Below are 19,035 nucleotides of genomic sequence, written 5' to 3' on the forward strand. Positions count from 1 at the left end.
AGAGACACAGGCAGAGGGAGAAGCAGGCTCCATGCACCGGGAGCCTGATGTGGGGTTCAATCCCGGGTCTCCAGGATCGCGCCCTGGGCCAAAGGCAGGCGCCAAACCGCTGCGCCACCCAGGGATCCCCCAATGCAGATTTTTAAGCAGAGAAACGGCATGATCGAATTTACATTTTTAAAAGATGGCTCTGATTGATCCCTGGAGAACAGACCAAAAAGGCCCAAAGAGCAAAGAAAGCAGAGACCAGTTAGCTAGCTTCCATGAACATCTAATTGAGCAGCAGTGATTGCTTCCCCTGCCTAAAACCAGTCAGGATGAAGCTAAGGCAAGCTCTGTTATAACCTGTGACTTCATCAGGCCATACTGCTTTATATTTCAGCAGCAGAGATCCCCTAGTAGCAGGAGTTCCCAAAGGCTGGGGTTTTAGTACTATGATACATGTTGGGGTAGAGGGTCAGAGGAGGCTGCTTTCACATGGAGCTGGCAAGCATCTGAGCAGAGGAGGTAAAGGGCCTCTTTGTGGAGAAAGGAGAAATTCCTACTGTGTCTTCAAGCATAAGTAAGATTTTGGTAAGAAACTATTGATGAGGGCCTTCCAGAAGCAGGAAGCAGCTTGATGAGTGTAGAGGGCACATGAGGGTTCCCTGACAGGTTCTGTTTTTCAGGAGACAGGTAAAGCTAGAGAGGAAAGTTTGAACATCATCTGCATGCACAGTGGTTGACTCTCTGGGGGCGGGGGGTGCCTACATGTGGGAGGTGGGCAGAAGGGAGAGAGACCAGAAAGGGAGACAAAGAGAGCAGGAAAAGAGGACAGGGCAGCTATGCAGAAGCCAAGACCATTGATAAGGTTAGCAGGGTTGCGCACTGGGAAAGTGTTGGGAAGGATACAGGCTTAAAAAAAAAAAAATACCGTGCTTGACACCTACAAGCTTTTTGGTCATCTGAAGAGTGTTTCAGTGAGAGTGTTTCAGCACAGAATCCAGAATGCAAACTGGATTAAGGACAGAGAGATTTGGGGAGGAAGCAGCAGAAGAATGTAAAAAAACTGCCCCTGCTGTATGTTGGATCTTCAGTCCTCATGGCTGCCCACGCGAGCACCCAAGTGGAGGAGCAGATGGGTGAAATAAGCGGCTCAAGACCACATAGCTAGCAAAAGGAGGGGTGAGGACTAGAACCTGGCCCATCAGGGTCCACAGCCTGTGCTCTTACCAGTACTACTCTTGGGGGCGTTAGCCAGAAGGAGGGACAGGGGTCTGAATGGGAGAGGACACCTGATGACAGAGGAGGGCCTCTGTTCTTTTCTGGGGCCGCCCCCACCATGCTGTCCGCGGACTCTGTCTTTCTAATGCCACACTCACATGGTGAGTCCTTGCACTTGGATTTTCACCATAAATACATCCCCTGTCAAATGACCAGTATGGCTCGATTTTATAAAAGCCTTGCCGATCCACCGGCTATCAGGCTTTTTTTTTTTTTTTAATTTAGCGATGGAGGGCACAATAAATGAAATGAAGAAAGGAGTTTGATGCACTGCATCCACCCGGAGTGGGTCACTTGTTGTTTTCTTCCCAGTGTTCAGGGCTAAGCCCGGCCCTCACCTTGTGCTTTGCTGAGACACATTTTCCTATTTGGGGCAGTATGGCCAGTGGGAGGTGAATTCCTCTCCGGCAGCCAGCTTCACTTGTATCAGTGGTTTATCCAACTCACCGTTCCGCTGTGGCTTCAGCATCCGACAGCAGATGGGCAGCCACAGTGCCTGTTACCGACCTCACCCTTTGTGGCGGAAACAGTGATTTCCGCAGTCACCAACAGCAGCAACCGTGCCCTTAATCACAAGTCACTGTCTCTTCTCCCCATAACATCATGTGATGATTTGAAGCTTTTCCTGGTGATCATTTTCCTCCACTCACTTCATAATGTGACAGCTTGATTTCCCAAATCTACTTCAGGCCAAAGCTCACATTTCCCCCTGAAATATTGTGCTTTTATTGAGTGGATTTCCTTCTTTGTTAAGCAAGGCAGAGTTAGCTGGCCAGACCATCTCTAAGTGACTGATTCATTTTTTCACTTGACAACATCAAGATATGGCTTGTTTTTATTGCTTCCTTTAGATCATCAAAGAAGAGAATAGCTCTGTAGTGTGTGTGTGTGTGTGTGTGTGTGTGTGTGTGTGCACTTGCTCATGCACAAGTGCGTGTTGCTCAGGCTGTCCTTGCATAGCCAGAAGGAAGAAGTGGGTAGATAAAGCTCTGTCCACACCACTGACTGCCCTCCTGCCACACAGATTTGCAGAACATTGTCACTCCCAAAAATGATGTGACGCTGCCCTCTAGAAGGCAAAGCTGAGAACTCCACTCGCTCCCCAGAGATGGAAGTTGGGATGAATGTAATGGCATTCTCGCCTATAAAATATTTATACCCCTATTTTATAAGTAATCTCATTTAACCTGGTGTTGACACCACGTCGGTTCATGTAAATGATTTAAATTAACTCTGAATGGCAAAGAGCAACCCAGCCACTTCATCCTGCCTTCACTCTTCACTTAGTCGCCTCACTTTGAGGAGGGAACAGCTACTTTCGGCTGTCAGCTCTTTGGAAGCTCATTTACCACGGGTTAAGGGTTTCGAATCCATAATGTAAATCACTTGATTGACAGACCTTTGCCCCCAGTGACACAATCAATTTTCCATTGTGGAGCTAAATTATTTTCTCGAAGCAAGTGAAAGAGCTCTGAGAAGTGAACCCTGAGGGCGGGAGGGCTAGACATAACGCACAAGGTAACCAATGTCATTTCTGCTTTCTCTCTGGCTGTCCGCAAAGACAAAGGGGTTGATGATTCCGGAGAAGTGACCTGCTTTGCAGGCAGTAATAAAGGCAGCAACTCTGAGGTTCAGTCCCTGAGCTCCTTCCAGTCGGATTCTGGCGACGACAATGGTAAGCGCTCAGGACATGTGTCCCCCTGCTTGGGTTCTGCCTCCTGTGCTGGTGGTCAGTGGGTGGGAGGAGGGTGATGTGATCGGTTCTGTTTCTTGACCTGATCGTGGACTTGGGAGTGTGTTCACCAGCATTTGGGCTGGCCCCATCGTTGGGTGTCATTGCTGTGGGAGCACCTACTGAGCTGCAGCTGTGGGCAGGCCAGGGATCCGTGTCAGAGGTGGATCAAGTTCCCTGACCTCCAAAAATGCATCCTCTTTGGTTTTTCTCATAAGGGAACCACCTCATCCCAAATGATACTCTCTAGAAAATTCTGATTTCTTTCCTTTTTCTAATTTTACTGCTGTAATCTCTTCCCTGTATACCCAACCTCCCCATCATTAGAAATTCATTTAGAGGTAAGACCTCCTTCCCATAGAAACTCCTTCCCCTAGAAGCGGCATCGTCGTTCAGTTGAAGTCCCCTTATAATCATCTGGGGTTTTGGGCTTTGGAGACTCTATGAATACTGTGACTATGGATCAGCAACTTAGAAAAATGCACATTTACCCAAAATGTTGCATGCAATTCCATATGGTTCATGGACCTCATTGACACCCCAAAGCTGCTACCACTACCTCTTGTGAACTTATCTTTATGGAGAGGATCTGAATGCTGGACTGGGTTTTTGGAGCTGAGGAACCAGCTCTGGAGGATGGGTTGGTCAGGGGCATACCTCCACATCTGTCTGCCATGATGCTTACTCCTGCCCCTATCCCCAAACAGAACAAAGGCTGTCACTGCTTTGCATTTTATATGGATGCACGGGAGAATGGAAGTTTCCACTCCAGGCAGAGCTCTGGCAATGATACCTGGCTGACTGTTCGTACCGGCTCTGCTCTGTGTGTCCTTAGGCTCACACATTTGGCCTTTCATGCTTAACCTTCTGGGTTGGTCCTGACCAAAGTGGTTGGTGTTAGGAATTTTCAACAAATTCATTTTAAGCCTGATAACCTCTCCGCAAACTGCTGCTATCAGGTGCTAAATCAACCCATGGAGAGCACAGAATTCTCCTTCCCAGATTCTAACTATTTCAGAGGCCAGCTGCTGACTCCTGTCTGTGCTTTACTGGTGGAAGCTGGGCCTTGGGTGGTTCTAGGTGGTCAGTGGCATCATCATGTGAGTGTGAAGCCATCACTCCTGCAAAGGTGATCCTCCCATCTCTGGCATTTGGTTTGGAGCAGCACGGCTGACCAGCAAATAATTATCTGTGGGAATGTGAGGTCTTCCCCTGAGGGCCTTTGGGAGTTATTAATGAGAAATTAGCATGAGCTTGATGAGCCACTGCCTTCCCAGATTGATTTCACTGGGCCATGAGGTGTGAATTTATGATCTAGCAATTCCTGCTGATTGTGCCTTTCAGAGGACTGGCCCCAGATTGGCTGCTGTTGCCCTTCTGTTCCAAGTACCCCCAGAACCCCCCAGATAAGAGCGTTCATTGGAGCACTCCTTAATGGGCAGACTGGGGAGGCTTTGGGTGTTTGCATGCAGAGCCTTTGGTGTTGCCGTTGTTGTGAAGAGAAGTTGGCTTATATCTGAAATACGTGACTAACCAGAAACTGTCCTTCCCTTCCCCCTGTCTTCTTTTCCTGGCCACAAGCATCCATTGTGACTGTCATTCAGCTTGTCAACAATGTAGTTGACACTATAGAGAATGAAGGTATTTACTTTTTTCTTCCATAACATTTCTTTGGTGTAGGGGGTTATCCTTTTGAAACTATGGCTTCCTTGTTACTTTGATCTGGGGTTGCTTTTAATCAGCTGGACACCTAGAGGATGCCGGCTGTTTCTCTAGGGGTTGGGATGCATTTTAAAACTTTGGAGAAATAAAAATTAGCTCATAAGTTTTTAAATCGATGGGGTACTCGTTTTTATAAAAGTCCCTCTAAGAGAAGAGTACCCAATCAGTTGGAATCCAGATTACTACTAATCTCACTCTTATGTTCCACGTGTACCTACTGAGCACCTGTTATAAGCTGGAAATGTGTAAGAAATCATTCAAAGCTATAATCTGATTTCCATCAGGTAACTCTTAGTGGTGACTTAATACAATTAGGGCCAGGTATAGATGGGATTTATCTGTTTTTTATTTTCCAAATAACAAGAAGAAATAGGAGCATGTCTTTTCAAGTCATCTAAAATGTTCTGTGTTACCCTCTTCACCTGGCTTAGATTATCAGCTTTACGTCTCACTTTGTATTTGTAACAGTGTCTATCATGGACCAAGGACAGAACTACAACCGAGGTGACTCTGCCACGACCCCAGCATCACATTTTACTTCCATGTTTTGAATCGTTGAGCTCACCCTTACCCTGTCCCTCTCTCTCCATCCTTTCTGGGTTTCTTTGATCTGAATTTTGCATGTTCCAGGTGTCTTGTATGCTTGGCATTGGAAGAGAAAGTCCCACCAGCATCCCTCCCCCAGCCTCCCCACTGTGCGTGTCCTTCATCCATTTGCAATGCATCGCCCTGCCTTCTGTGGACCACAGTAGGGCCCACACCCCCGCCCCCTCTCTGGGAGCATGCTGCCAGCCTGGCTCTGCATCCAGCACACAGAAAGGAAGAGGAAATAGTGGGGAAGGGGTGCTGGGACCGTGTTTCCTCAGCATGCCCCGGCTGGGCTGGCCATTCCTCCCGGCAAGGCCGAGTGTGAGGCTCTGCAGCAGCCAGGCACCATCTATCTCTCAGAGTGGCCATCGCCTCATTCTCCAGGGGCCAGAGCATGGCTGGTCCCTGCTAGAGCCCTGTAAGGAGCATGCACATGCCCCTGGCATCTTAGGGCCTCTTGGATGTTAATTGCATGTCAGGTGCTGTGTCCCTGTCCACCCCTTTTCCGAGCGCACCCCAGCTCCAGTCTGGAGGAAATTAACCATCAGGGCGCTTCTCCCACAGCCTACCACTGGGACACCTCGGACTGGATGCCCGGGGCCCGCCTGTCAGACATAGAGGAAGTGCCCAACTACGAGAACCAGGAGGGCGGCTCTGCGCAGCAGGGCAGCACGCGGGAGCTGGAGAGCGACTACTACCTGGGCGGCTATGACATCGACAGCGAGTACCCGCCGCCCCACGAGGAGGAGTTCCTGCCCCAGGACCAGCTGCCGCCTCCGCTGCCGGAGGACTTCCCGGACCAGTACGAGGCCCTGCCACCCTCCCAGCCCGTGTCGCTGGCTGGCACGCTGAGCCCCGACTGCAGGAGGCGGCCCCAGTTCCACCCCAGCCAGTACCTCCCCCCCCACCCGTTCCCCAACGACACGGATTTGGTGGGCCCGCCCGCCACCTGTGAGTTTAGTACTTTTGCCGTGAGCCTGAACCAGGGCGCGGAGACGGCGGGCCCCGCCGACGGCGTGTCTCTGTCCTTGCACAATTCCAGAGGCACCTCGTCCTCGGATGTGTCGGCCAGCTGCGGCTTTGACGAGTCCGAAGCAGCCATGAGTGACTACGAGAGCGTGGGAGAGCTCAGCCTCGCCAGCCTGCACATTCCCTTCATCGAGACTCAGCACCAGACCCAGGTGTAGACGGCGCACCTGCCGGGGGTGCCTGGCACTGTCTGTGGCTGAACCACGGGAAGGGAGCTGGCCGCGCTGGCGACTGTCTCCGCAGTCGGTGGCCCGAAGGACACCAGACGTGCCGCCAGGAACTTCTTCACAAGTCCTGCCGTCGCGCATGGGCAAGCTCCACTCCAGCTGGGTGACAAGGAAAGGCTCCGATTGTTTCTTAGAAGTGACAGAGAGAGCCTTGCAGTAGGTACCTGCGTTTACGACCAAGACCGGGCACTGAGTGTCGACGAAGGAATACACTCCACCTGCTTGGTCACACAGCCCGTCTCGTGTGGCTTTGTGCAGTATTGGGACCCGGAAGGGTTACAGCGGCAGAGCCAGCAGTATTCATAACTGGCAACGAGCAAAGAGGCACTGTTGCATGTCATTTTGAGCCAATGGGGGGAGGGGGATGAAAATAGTAGTTATGATGGTTGGAAAAGTTAGTCTCTTAGGCAAAAGAAAAGAGAAATTTTTTTAAATCAACAAAAAAATGGGCTGAAGCCTTGAAAATCAATTCTATTTTTCTTTAATGAGCTGTCCAGTTTTCAGCTATAAAATTAGGTTTGGGTAACATGGTTCGTAAGCTTAGTTATTTTTGTTTGTGTTAAGCCTCCAATATAATATAGCTGGGCTTTATGATCTTTGAGAAAGGTATCAGTGGAGAAGAATGTGAGAATATTTGGGCTTGCTTTTGTGGGTTGGGGGAAGGTTAGCATTGTTCAGACATTAGAAAGAATGTGATTATCTGTTTCTTTTTTTTTCTGTGTGTTTTCCGGTAAATATTCCTGGCTATAGCTACAATTTTAATATGACTGTAGAAATTGGCCTTTGTTCTGAGAATCAGGAAGGAAAAGGAGTAAATAAAAAAACCATACTTGGGCACATTGTTCATTTAGAGGTTTAAACAGAATTCAAATTCAGTGGGAAAAAGGGAAATGGACTTTCAAAGTTTTCAGCTGGATAATCACAATTCTTGATAATGCAGATAAGGTCTAAGTGTTATTTTAAATTGGTAGCATCATCACTATAAATGCAATTATGTTTGAGAAAGAAGAAAGTAGAGTAGTTCTCGTGTATAGATTATAATAGTCTGTGTGTCTGGGCCTATGTACAAATAAATGTGCTTGCACTCAATAAGGCTGCTCTTGAGGAAAGCTAACCTGAAGGTTTTAGGATGTGGACTGTGTTGAAAATCCTGCCAGCAAGGCAGACCTTCCAATTTCTCTGATCTCTACAATGTTAGAGAAACACCAAATGCCATATTTTACTCCGGTTCAGTTAACTTTATTTAGGTACTGCCATTTATATTGACTTAAAACAAAACTGTGCTTTTTAAAAAAATAATAATATTTTGTTATAGTTTTTCCAGGACTAAACTCATCTTTGAAAGATGTGTAATGTTTAATTACACCCCGGGGTTCTCCTGTCTTCTGACATGTGGGCTCTGGCCCTGAATTTCCAAAATTGACAGGAGAATTATTCCGCCAGAGATACGATAACCCCAATACTCAAAGCTTAAAGTTACTAAGTTGAGCGACTTTCCTCTTCTGCTTCAATCAGATTATGGCTGCGTGCACAGTGGCCATGGTAAATAAATGCATATTTGCACTATCTGCTTCATGAGCAAATCTCTGTGTCCACGGTTTCTGGTGACATATGGCATTGGTGTGTTGATTGTACTGTCCTGAATCTGTGTATCATCCACTTAGACATATTTTTAGTTGCTTCAGTTGTGTTCAGGCACTTCTTTGTAGGAGTCAGTGTTCTGAAGTTCGTTGTAAAAAAAAAAAAAAAAAAAAAAAAAAAAAAAAAAAAAAAATTCCTTTTCATTCCCAAGCTTCCTGAGTCGAGGATACACTTCACAGATTTTTCAGCTTTTCTCCTCTCCCTGTCTCTTGGTTGGACCTACTCATGGAAGCATTACCCGCACTGTGGTCTTGAAATAAATGAAATTTCACTGAGGCTGCTTTTGAGAATAAAGTCTTTGGTATTTTTCTTAGGTAAGAAGCACATTTGCAAGCGTCACGGAGAAAATGATGAACTAATGGCCTAGAATAGAATCACTGCTACACTTTTAATAATGCAATGACATAAAAACCATCAAAGTAAAACCAACAATTCATTTGCCCCCAGGAAATATTAGAACGAGATTAATGCCGATGAGTCACTACTGCTTACACAGCATCTCCTCAAGGGAGAATGCCTGAGTGACACGGTAATGAAGGAATAAATAGATCCTAATGCTGTTGTGAAGTCACCCAAGAAAATTGTGCCCACTCTTTTTGCTCTGACCTAGATAAAATACCTCTTTCTTCAGCAGATCTCCCTGATTTTCTGCAGAGTAGCTCTGCAGCTAAATGTATACCGGACAAGCATGTGTTATGTTTTCATTACCTTTGAACACATGGTCTCTTTTCACTTTTGGGTTTAGCTAGTTTTCCCTGTAGGTTACAGGCCGGCTTGCGGTCAGGCCAGCATAGAACTGGGTGGGGTGACCGCTGACCCAAAGAGCTGTCTGCTTGTCTAATCTCTGTTTTTTATAAAAGAGGAAACATGGCCAGAGAGGGGATGAGACTTGCCCAAGCTCATGCAGAAAGTGAAGTAGCTAAACTAGAACCCATCATTTAACCAGTATTCTTTCTCTATAACATTGTTCACCACCTAACTTCCTGGGACATGGTATCTGCCTGCTTCTGCTGGAACCTTCTGACCTCCCACATTCCTGCCTTGAAATATACTAGAAGAGAGAATTCGTGGAGATTATTTCTCTGGAATCCTTAGGATCTCATGTTTCCTTGCAGCTCCTCCTACCCCACCCCATCCCCAGGAAAGATGCAGTTACAGAATTCACACATTTCTTTGGACATTTATCAAAATGCTGCTTTTACCAAATGAATGTTTTCTAAAATAAGGATGGAATGATAATTACAGAAGGGAACTCAGGCCAGGCATCAATTATAGCAAAACTTTGATTATAATGTTACCTACTGGATGCAGTTTTGTTTCTCTTTTTTTTTTTTTTTTTTTTCCTCGAGCCTTCGGCACACCCCCCCAACCCACCACTGCCAGTTCTGGTGTTTGTTCCTCCCTGCTCCGCCATGATGAACCACATGGAAAATATGTAAGCCAATAAGTGTCTTGCCCTTTTTTCTATTGTGCATGCTACCTCCTGGGAGCCATTTTCCATAGCCTGTTACAGGCACTTTACCTATATTGCACACAGTCTTGTAAGGTTGAGAGTAGCTGGACTGGACCATTGGTGTTTGTCCTGTAGTAAGCAGAAGCTATGGGGTTGTAAAAGATGAATAAAGTACGTGTTCATTTGCTTCCTCCTGCAAGCGTTTTGCTGCTGAGTTCCATTCCATGCCAGCTTGCCATTTACTCATGTCCTGCCCATTTGTGAGATGCCGTTGTAGAAGACTTCGTAGGAAGAGCAGGTCAAGTCTATGCATTTGAGGTTTACCCTATCAGACAATCAGTTGGAAGGCCTGGAAAGGGCATTTATGATGCATTCCTAGAACTTATCTGGAACTGCCCCCGGGAATCACTAGCACAGCCTGGAAAAAGAAGTGAGTAAAACATATACACCACTGGCCAACTCCTACTTACTTCCCACCCCATTCACCCCCACACCCTGCCCAACTGCCCCCACCAATGCTGTGTCTATGTAATCAAAGTCAGGGTAATTGAGAAAAGAGATTACCGCAAAGAATCATGTGAGACCCAGAAAACACTTCCCTGGGAGCAAATCCAGGAAGATCTAGTGTTCATTTTGCATGGGCTGCCCAGATAATTGTCTGGTTTCTTCACACTTGTGCCCTCCCAGTGCAACACACATTGCTTTTATGTTTTATGTTTTTAGTTTCAAACCGTAAGAAATGGAGATGTGAAGAGGTGCTGCTTCAGAGTTCTCATTTTGTGTGGTCTGTGAGAAGGCAGTTACGTGTTTATGCTTGGTTTTTGTCTTGTGACATTCAACTGCACATTATTCTGGTGGAAATCCACAAAGGCTTTAAGCTTCTGGTTGCATAATTCTAGAGTTTAAAGTCACCATTTGTGGGTTTGGCATCAGTTAATACATAGCCAGCTGGCTAAGAGGTAGGAAAAGAGTCAGATTTTCTCTCCTCATGTAATAATGAAAAGCAATAATTACAAGTATGTGATATTACACAAAGGCCATAATTAGTCTCTTCCAGTGTTGAAGATGCACTAGAGAATCGTACAGTCATTTGAAGTGTGTTTGGATCCATTGGTATGGACCGTAGCACCCTTCCGGCAAACAAATACCTGAATTGCTACTACTTAACAACTTTCCAAGCCCGTACTACTGCATTTCGGGAGGTGACAGATGTGTTCAGGAAATGGAAGCAGTTCTTTTTAAGCACTGTATCAGAGAGATTGTCTTGTAAATTTACCTGTTACAAACAGGCTGGTTTGTAAAAGATGTATGTTTTGGTGTTTAAAATGTTTATAAAATTGTATATAATGGTTTCAATTTTCCAGGCTTTTGTAGATACTGTATTTGATGCCTATCAGGATGCTTTAATTTGGGAGGGAGGGAGTCGAATATAATTCTAAGTCACTCATGCTGTTGGTCTGCAAACTTTTGAGGTAACTACACACACACACACACACACACACATACACACACAGGATTTTCGATTTGAAAATGAGGTTTTTTAATCATTCAAAATGTACTGTAACCTTTCTTTGGTTCTACTGTTTTCATTTAACTTTCTCTGTTTCCAAGAAAATGTTTGTATCAACATTTTTTAAAACAAGTGTATTTTTCCCAGTTACCAAGTACCTGATTTTTATGCCATTTCAAATTCGGATGAAGTATGTCATTTCTTTACACACACACACACACACACACACACGCACACGAACTCCCCTAAACTTGCACACATACCACACACCAAACCTTATGCAAAGGGGAAAGCTAACACTTCAAGTGAATCTTGTCCCTTACAGAAATGAATTGTTTCTGCATATATTGCTGTTGGCTGTATTCAGTCTTGTGTTCTTTTCTAAAAAAAAAAAAAAGAAGAAGAAAAAAGAAAGAAAGAAAAAGAAAAAAGGAAAAGGAAAAAAAATGAAAGAAAAACCAACAAAAGACAGCCAAACAAAACAAAACAAAACAAAACAAAAAAAACCAACAGTGTACAGGTTTGTAATTGCCAAAATTTGATGGTTAAAATAAGTTTTCAAGTAAAAAGAAAAATGAAACTAGCAATTGTGTTGATCCTTTTTAAGTATTTTTCTTTTATTCGCCTTCAGTTGATTGCTCTTGTGGTACTTAAGCAGTCATATTTTTGCGGGGGATGGTGGTTTCTTCAGAGATTTCTTACCTCCAGAAAGACTTGCATTGGTTCTGGTGCACATGTGTTGGAATCCTACATAGCTTCTTACTGGGCACATACTCTGTAGGGATTTGCCTGATGAGAATGAGCACAGTCCTAGAGGCTTGGAAAAATAAGGGCCTTCAAGCCCTACCCTTGCGGAAATGTCTCCTCCACACCTCCCCATGCCTTCTAGGCAGCTTCTCCAGTACTGGTCTCCCCAAACAAAAACAAAACAAACACCCAAACAAATAAAAAATCCTAAAGTTTGGAACACAGCATGAATTTCCCTCCAAAAAGCTCTAGAAAATTCTCCATACAGAGTGAAAGTCAAAATATACACAAAACTTGGGGTGGAGAACAAATTGATATTTTGAAGAGACAGTGGCATTACAAGAAGTTAGCCTGATACCAGGAAGGACTCCAAAAGGAGAGGGGCACCCTCTGCCTTGCTTGGTGAAGGAGGCCCAGGCCTGCTGGCAGAACAACCCTCGGTGAGCCCCAGCAGCAAAAAGCCTCCTCAGCTCCCCAGTCCTCTGGGCTACCCCTGGAGTGGACCCTTGCCTGTGCCTGCTGCAAAACTGCCTGCCTCGCCCTCACCAGGATTATGGAGCCACTCTGCAGAGTAGGCCCTGGCTAGGCATTCAGTTTCTCCTTACTATGCTGGCAGAGCTAGGTGTACGGAGATCCTCTGGTCACTAGGTCATCCTGCAAGTAAATGCTAAGCAACCGGATAAAAGAAGGAGAGCACCAATTTAGTGCATTTGGCCACTTTCACGGTGTAGATACTCCTATCGTGGCTGATTTCAACCTACTAAGGTAGCATAAAGGGGCTCACAAAGTCTAACCAACAGTGACTCTTGCAAGCTAGTATGCGCCAACTCCAGCATCCCTCTGGCTCCCCAACCAGACCATGAGCTACTTGAAAGCAGAGTCATGTCTTCATCATCTTTGGTTCCCTGTACAATACCAGCCCTCCACTGAATATTCTTGATTGAAAATGTCATCAATGATGTCTCCCGCTAAATCCCCTTGACCTCATAAATCCTCCCTCATTTTGCTGAATTTGGTAACTGCGGTGAGAAGGATTTCCAGAGAGGAAAGAGGTGTTGAAAATGTTCCAAGTCTCCTGCCTTTCAACCCCACAACACAGTAACAGGGTCATGAGTTGAGCACCAGGAAAACATTCACGTCTGTGCCTTTCATGTGGCCGCCCTTAACAAAGAGAAAATTTCTTTACATCTCCATCCATGCCTCAAAAATGACAGAGTAATCCAGAGATGTCACTTAAGAAATAGCAGTGGTCTGTTGGGGAAACAAGAAAAGAAAATCCTTTTGCTGTCTATCTTTATTGTTTACTGGTTCTTTAAAGTAAAAGGGTCAGTTCCTAGCTTGGAAAGAGGTCTCTGTGAAAAGTCACTTCTTTTTATGGGCCCGGGTCAGGGGTCCCCAACACCAATTCCCAGTTTTGATGACTCCCTAGGACTCTGGACTCAGCGTATGGTTGTACTCATGGCCGTGAAACAACCAAGGGAGCTCATTAGGTACTCAACGTCCAAGGCTTTATTGGAGACTAGTGTCACCTAAAGCCTCTGCCTGGGATGTACCAAAATTCCAGACTCTCAGAAGAAATGCAGGGGTTCAGCATAAATGATGCCGATGTGGTGGGAACCCCTCCCAAAGTTCCAATCCCAGACAGGAGGAAGGGCCAACCTGGTAAGAAGGGCTTTCAGAGGATAGCATCAGACCTGCCAGTCCCTGCAGGACCTGCAAAATCCCTCTGGAATTTCTACCAATGGCCCCTCCTCCATTTCTTCAGACTCATAGCAATTAGTAATTTCCATTTTTCATGCAGTGTCAGGCTTGAACTCATGATCCTGAGATCAAGAGTCACATGCTCGGCTGACTAAACCAACCAGGTACCCCTTGTGTCCATTCCTTTACTTGTTAAAATCTAATTAATTTTTAGCCAATTATGCCTATTTCGTACTGTCTTTAATAAGATTTGGAACAGCCTAAATATCTAACAATAAATAATACCTTGGAACAAACTGGCACAAATGCCAAGACAGCCTAACAAGCTGAGCAAGAACAAGAGTTTAAAAATAGAAAATTCTAGAACATTTTTTTCATGTTCCTTTAATTGTACTTTCCTTCCTTCCTCCCTTCCTTCCTTTGGCTGGTAGAACCACCAAAAACTCATTCTCTATGAGACACTAAATGTCCAGCTCTGAGGTCCTACATTTAAACAAGATTGTTCAGGAAAGTTAGGTGTTACCAAGAAAATCATAAGCAGATTCTATACAGATTAAATGCTGAGGGTCCTCTAACAACGGGTCATGTCTGAATGATCATTCTTCCACATATTTTAGCCTTGAAATTGTTTATCTCTGTGCTGTAGAAAAACTCAAAGTAATCCTTAAAACATGAATTTCTAATATGGACTTTCATCAGTTGAAAACAAAGAAGGGCCATTGAGAGGAAACATAATGTGTAGTTAGGGTCTACCTCCTTGCTCCTCAAATTGTGGTCCACAGACCAGCAGCATCGATCTCACCAGAGAGCATGCTAGGTATACAGAATCCCAGACCACTGAGTCAGAATCCTCATGTTAACAAGTTCTCCAGGCAATTCATATGTGTATGCACATTAATGTCTGGAAGCACAGCTGGGTTTTTGACTTGGACTCAGATACATACTAGCCATGTGAACTTAACTGAGTTGCTTAATCGCTCTGTACTTCAGTTGCATAGTCTGTAAGATAGGTAGGTTGCAAGAAAACAGTGATGCGGTGCATACAAACTGCTCAGTACGCTGTCTGACAAATAATAAGCACTCAAATGGCAGCCACATATTATTTTTCATAATTTTCATTTGGATTCCACTGTGCAGAAAGGGAATTTTCAGGGATCCCATCTCGTCTGGCTACTAGAGAAACAGTTCAGATAGTAATGATTAAAACTATTAATAAAAATAGAAAAATCCTTTGAGTTCAAGCTCAGGTGTTCTCTGGAGTTATGCTTTCTGACAATGCTCTCTGGCACATTATCGAGCACCTTGCTAAAATAAATGTGTTTTGCACAGATAGGAGGGAGGGGCTTTGACGCAGCCACCTATGGCTACTGAGGTTCATCATCCCTCTCGTCCTGGCATCTCCTAATGAAGCCGAGTCCCTGATCAATGCCAGGTCCTACCTCTTGAGGCAGAGATTTTAAGGCTGAATCATTTCTGTGATCCAGAAAGAAATGGCATTTAACTGGGTCACAAAGGAATTCAGTGACAGATGATGAGATCTAGGTGTGTGGGAAGGCTAACGGTGGGCTTACTTGTTCTAAATGGTAGGAAATTGACTCTGAGAAGAATGAGATTAAAATGACCAAAAGGGCAACAACTTCAAGAACAAAACTGAAAAGCTATGATAAGATTTACCGTGTAAATAATTCACCTAGCACAGGAAAAGGCTTGGGCTCTGAGCACAAAGGGACTTTTTCACATCCCAGAATATAATTAATTAAGAATTCAGGACACAAGGTAATTAGAGAAACCGTAACCTGGAGGCATGCTGCTGAATTATTCTGATCATTTTTAACAATGAGAAAATTTAATTGTCCCATCATGTGGCATAGATTTTAAATTTGGGCAAAGTGAAGATCAGTGTTCGTAGAGTATAGTCAGCAAATTAAACTATTTCTTTCAATTTTGATTTTCCAGCCAAAATCAGGATCCTGTGATTGAATCTAAATCATGGAAATGATTGTCAGAGCTGGAAGATACTTGAGAGAAAAATGTACAAATTACAGTTGAATCTTGCATCTGAACACTAAGCTATCCATGTGGCTCCCTTTGTACTGTGTGTGTGTGCATGACTGTGTGTGTGTGTGTGTGTGTGTGAATCTGTGACATTATTTGATGTTATGTTCTGGGGCACAGGGGATGAATAAATTATTCCTATATATAATGGAGATGATGTCAAACTACCAACAAATTACACTCACTTTCTTTGACAGGAAGAGGCTGTCAACACTTTTTAGTCTCCAATTAGTACTCATAGAGTTAAAAGTGAAAAGCCGAATTCATTTTTTGATGAACCCAGCATTCACAGGAGATATGCTGCAATCTACAGCACTTGAATTACCCATTTTTCACATTATTTCAGGCATTGCTTATTTAAATATTTCCAAGTGTACTTGTGATGCTTTTTATTAATGCATCAATTATTCAGTGTGCATTTTCAGGCTATTGCAGTGATTTCCCAAATATCTATTGCCTCATTTTGTACCTATAAAATCCCTACTTTAATTGTGCTATCAAGATTTCCAAGGGCTTCACCCAAAGCATAGTTTTTGTTTCAGAGAGACTGGGGTTGACTCCCTCTGTTGTGGGTTGAATCATGTTTCCTAAAAAGATATGTTAAAGTCCTAGCCTTGGAGTGCCTGGGTCGCTCTGCCAGTTAAACATCTGACTCTTGATTTTGGCTCAGATCATAATCCTGGGTCCAGGGATCAAGCCCTGCATCAGGCTCTGCACTCAGCAGGGAGTCTACTTGAGATTCTCTCTCTCTCTCTCTCTCTCTCTCTCTCTTCCTCTGTCCTTCCCTGCCTGCTCACCCCACCCCCACCTCTCTCTGTCTCTAATAGATCAAATAAATCTTAAAAACAAAAACAAAAACAAAAGTTCCAGCCTTGGGAGCCTGTGAAAGTGACCTTATTTGGAAATAGGGTCATTGCAGATATAAGCAAGTTAAAATGAAGTGACACTGGATTAGGTTGGTTCCTAATCCAATACAACTTGTGTCTTTATAAAAAGAGACACAGACAACACGCACACAAGGGAGATTGCCTTGTGAAGGTGTAGACAGACTGAAGTAAAGTCCCTCAGGCCAAGGAAACACAGGGCCTGTCATAACCACCAGAAACTAGGAGAGAGGGTTGGAATAGATCTTCCCTTGGAAACCCGAGGAGAGGGACGCCTGGGTGGCTCAGTGGTTGAGCATCTGCCTTTAGCTCAGGTCATGATCCCAGGGTCCTGGGCTCGAATCCTGCATCAGGCTCCCCACAAGGAGTCTGCTTCTCCCTCTGCCTATGCCTCTGCCTCTCTCTCTGTGCCTCTCATGAATAAATAAATAAACTATTTTGGGCAGCCCCCGTGGCACAGCAGTTTAGTGCCTGCCTTTGGCCCAGGGTGTGATGCTGGAGACCCAGGATCAAGTCCCACAATCAGGCTCCCTGCATGGAGCCTGCTTCTCCCTCTGCCTGTGTCTCTGTCTCTCTCTCTCTCTCTGTTCTCTCATGAAAAAATAAATAAAATCTTTAAAAAAAAAAAGAAACTATTTTAAGAAAGAGAGAGAGAAAGAAGAAAGAAAAGAAAGAAAGAAAGAAAGAAAGAAAGAAAGAAAGAAAGAAAGAAAGAAAGAAAGAAAGAAAAAGAAATTAATTCCAAGAAAAACTAACTTTGCTGACACTTGGATTTTGGATTTTGAAAACTGGTGTTAATTTGTAATACCCACCCTACAGAGCTGGGGTAGTGGTTACATGAGATGCCTCTAGGGGTGCAAATAGTGTCAGTGTTGCCACATGCTTCTAGTGTTAGTTCAAGGAGGCCTAGACATAAGAAGCCCAGTAGAGAGAAACAACCCTGTTCTCCTCAGAAAAAAAGGCCTTGCCCATGTTTCCATTTTGACTGACTTTTTTTGATTGACAAGCAACAAAAGCAATACCAAATAAGCTTTATTTTTTTAAAGATTTTATTTATTTATTCATGAGAGACACACACACACAGAGAGAGAGAGGCAGAGACACAGGCAGAGGGAGAAGCAGGCTCCCTGCAGAGAGCCTGATGTGGGACTCGATCCCGGGTCTCCAGGATCACACCCTGAGCTGAAGGCAGCACTAAACCGCTGAGCCACCCGGGCTGCCCCCAAAATAAGCTTTAAATAAGAGGAGAATCACCATACTTCTAGCACCCTAGTGATTTCTGCTTTTATATTCCATTTACTTTATATTCCATTATTACTTTACAGTGATACAGTTGCTCACTTGCAGAATTTTTCACAGCTGTAGTCACAGTATTGACATCATTTTTATATCCCAACCCTATTCTTTCACTCTGTGTATTTAGATATTTTGGGGGCTTTTACAAGTCATCATACTGAAGTTTGAATGCTTTTTTAATATTTGAGGGAAGTAGATGAGTTCAAGGAAGATGGAGTTGCTTCTAAGCCTAGAGAGTTGATGGGGGAGATGATGAGAATCCTTTATCTACTGAGGTTGGCATCAAGGAAGTCTGCTTCGCCCCAGACATGCCTGGGTGATAGGCCTATTAACTAGGAGGGAAATCTTGTGTTAGAGAATGAGAGGCTTGGAAGACCTGGAAGCCAGGCCCAGTTCCCTTCTGGTCTCAAGGATTGGGTGCTTTCCAGAACTTCATACCTTGCTCTTCAGAGGGCAATCTCTGTCCTACGAGGACTCTCTTGAAGCTACTTTTGCTGAGAAACACAGCACACTCTTAGTTTTTAGGTTTATTTAGGGTGGCTGAAGGAAGTTATGGAGCTCCAAATCACCCCCTGAGTCATCCCTTCTTGTGCCTACCAATCACCTGTGTGGCTTTAGGGGCTGCCTGGAAGAACCAATCCTTTGCTGGGAGTGTCAGTAGACCACTAACCCACTTGCTCCTTCTATTAGGGTTATCCAGAGAAACAGAGCCAACAGGACATATATATATATATATGTGTGTGTGTGTGTGTGTGTGTGTGTGTGTGTGTGTGTGTATATGTGTGTGTGTGTGTGTGTGTGTGTGTGTATATATATATATATAGAGAGAGAGAGAGATTTATTTTAAGGAATTAGCTCACATGACTGTGGAGGTTTAGTGGATCCAAAGCCTTATGAAGTAGGGGTAGGATAGGCCTGGGGTCTGGAGTCTCAGGGAAGAGTTTCTGTTCAAGTCCAAATGCAGTGTGCTGACACAATTCCTTCTTGCTCTGGGGAGATCTGTCTTTGTTAAGGCCTTCAACTTGTTAGATGAGACCCACCCATATTAGGGAGGACAATTTTACTCAAAGTCCACTTTGAGTTCAATGTTAATCTTATCCATTTAAATGTTAATCTCATCCAAAAACACCTTCAGAAAATAATATTTGGGGGATCCCTGAGTGGCTCAGAGGTTTGGCTCTTGCCTT

General features: G+C 44.5%; 1 protein-coding gene across 2 annotated transcripts in view; it reads left to right on the top strand.

The window, feature by feature from the left end:
- The window catches only part of FAT3 (FAT atypical cadherin 3), a 654,685-nt gene extending 646,207 nt beyond the window's left edge, over positions 1–8,478 (top strand). For both annotated transcript variants that reach the window (XM_072726163.1, XM_072726162.1), the window contains exons 25-28: positions 2,825–2,938; positions 4,577–4,636; positions 5,186–5,221; positions 5,870–8,478. In XM_072726163.1, the coding sequence (XP_072582264.1) occupies positions 2,825–2,938; positions 4,577–4,636; positions 5,186–5,221; positions 5,870–6,492 (833 nt within the window). In that variant the 3' untranslated portion in view covers positions 6,493–8,478. The remainder of the gene's footprint in view (positions 1–2,824; positions 2,939–4,576; positions 4,637–5,185; positions 5,222–5,869) is intronic.
- The last annotated feature ends 10,557 nt before the right edge of the window (positions 8,479–19,035 follow it).

Source organism: Vulpes vulpes, chromosome 11 (assembly GCF_048418805.1).
Source record: "Vulpes vulpes isolate BD-2025 chromosome 11, VulVul3, whole genome shotgun sequence".
NCBI classification, from domain to species: Eukaryota; Metazoa; Chordata; class Mammalia; order Carnivora; family Canidae; genus Vulpes; species Vulpes vulpes.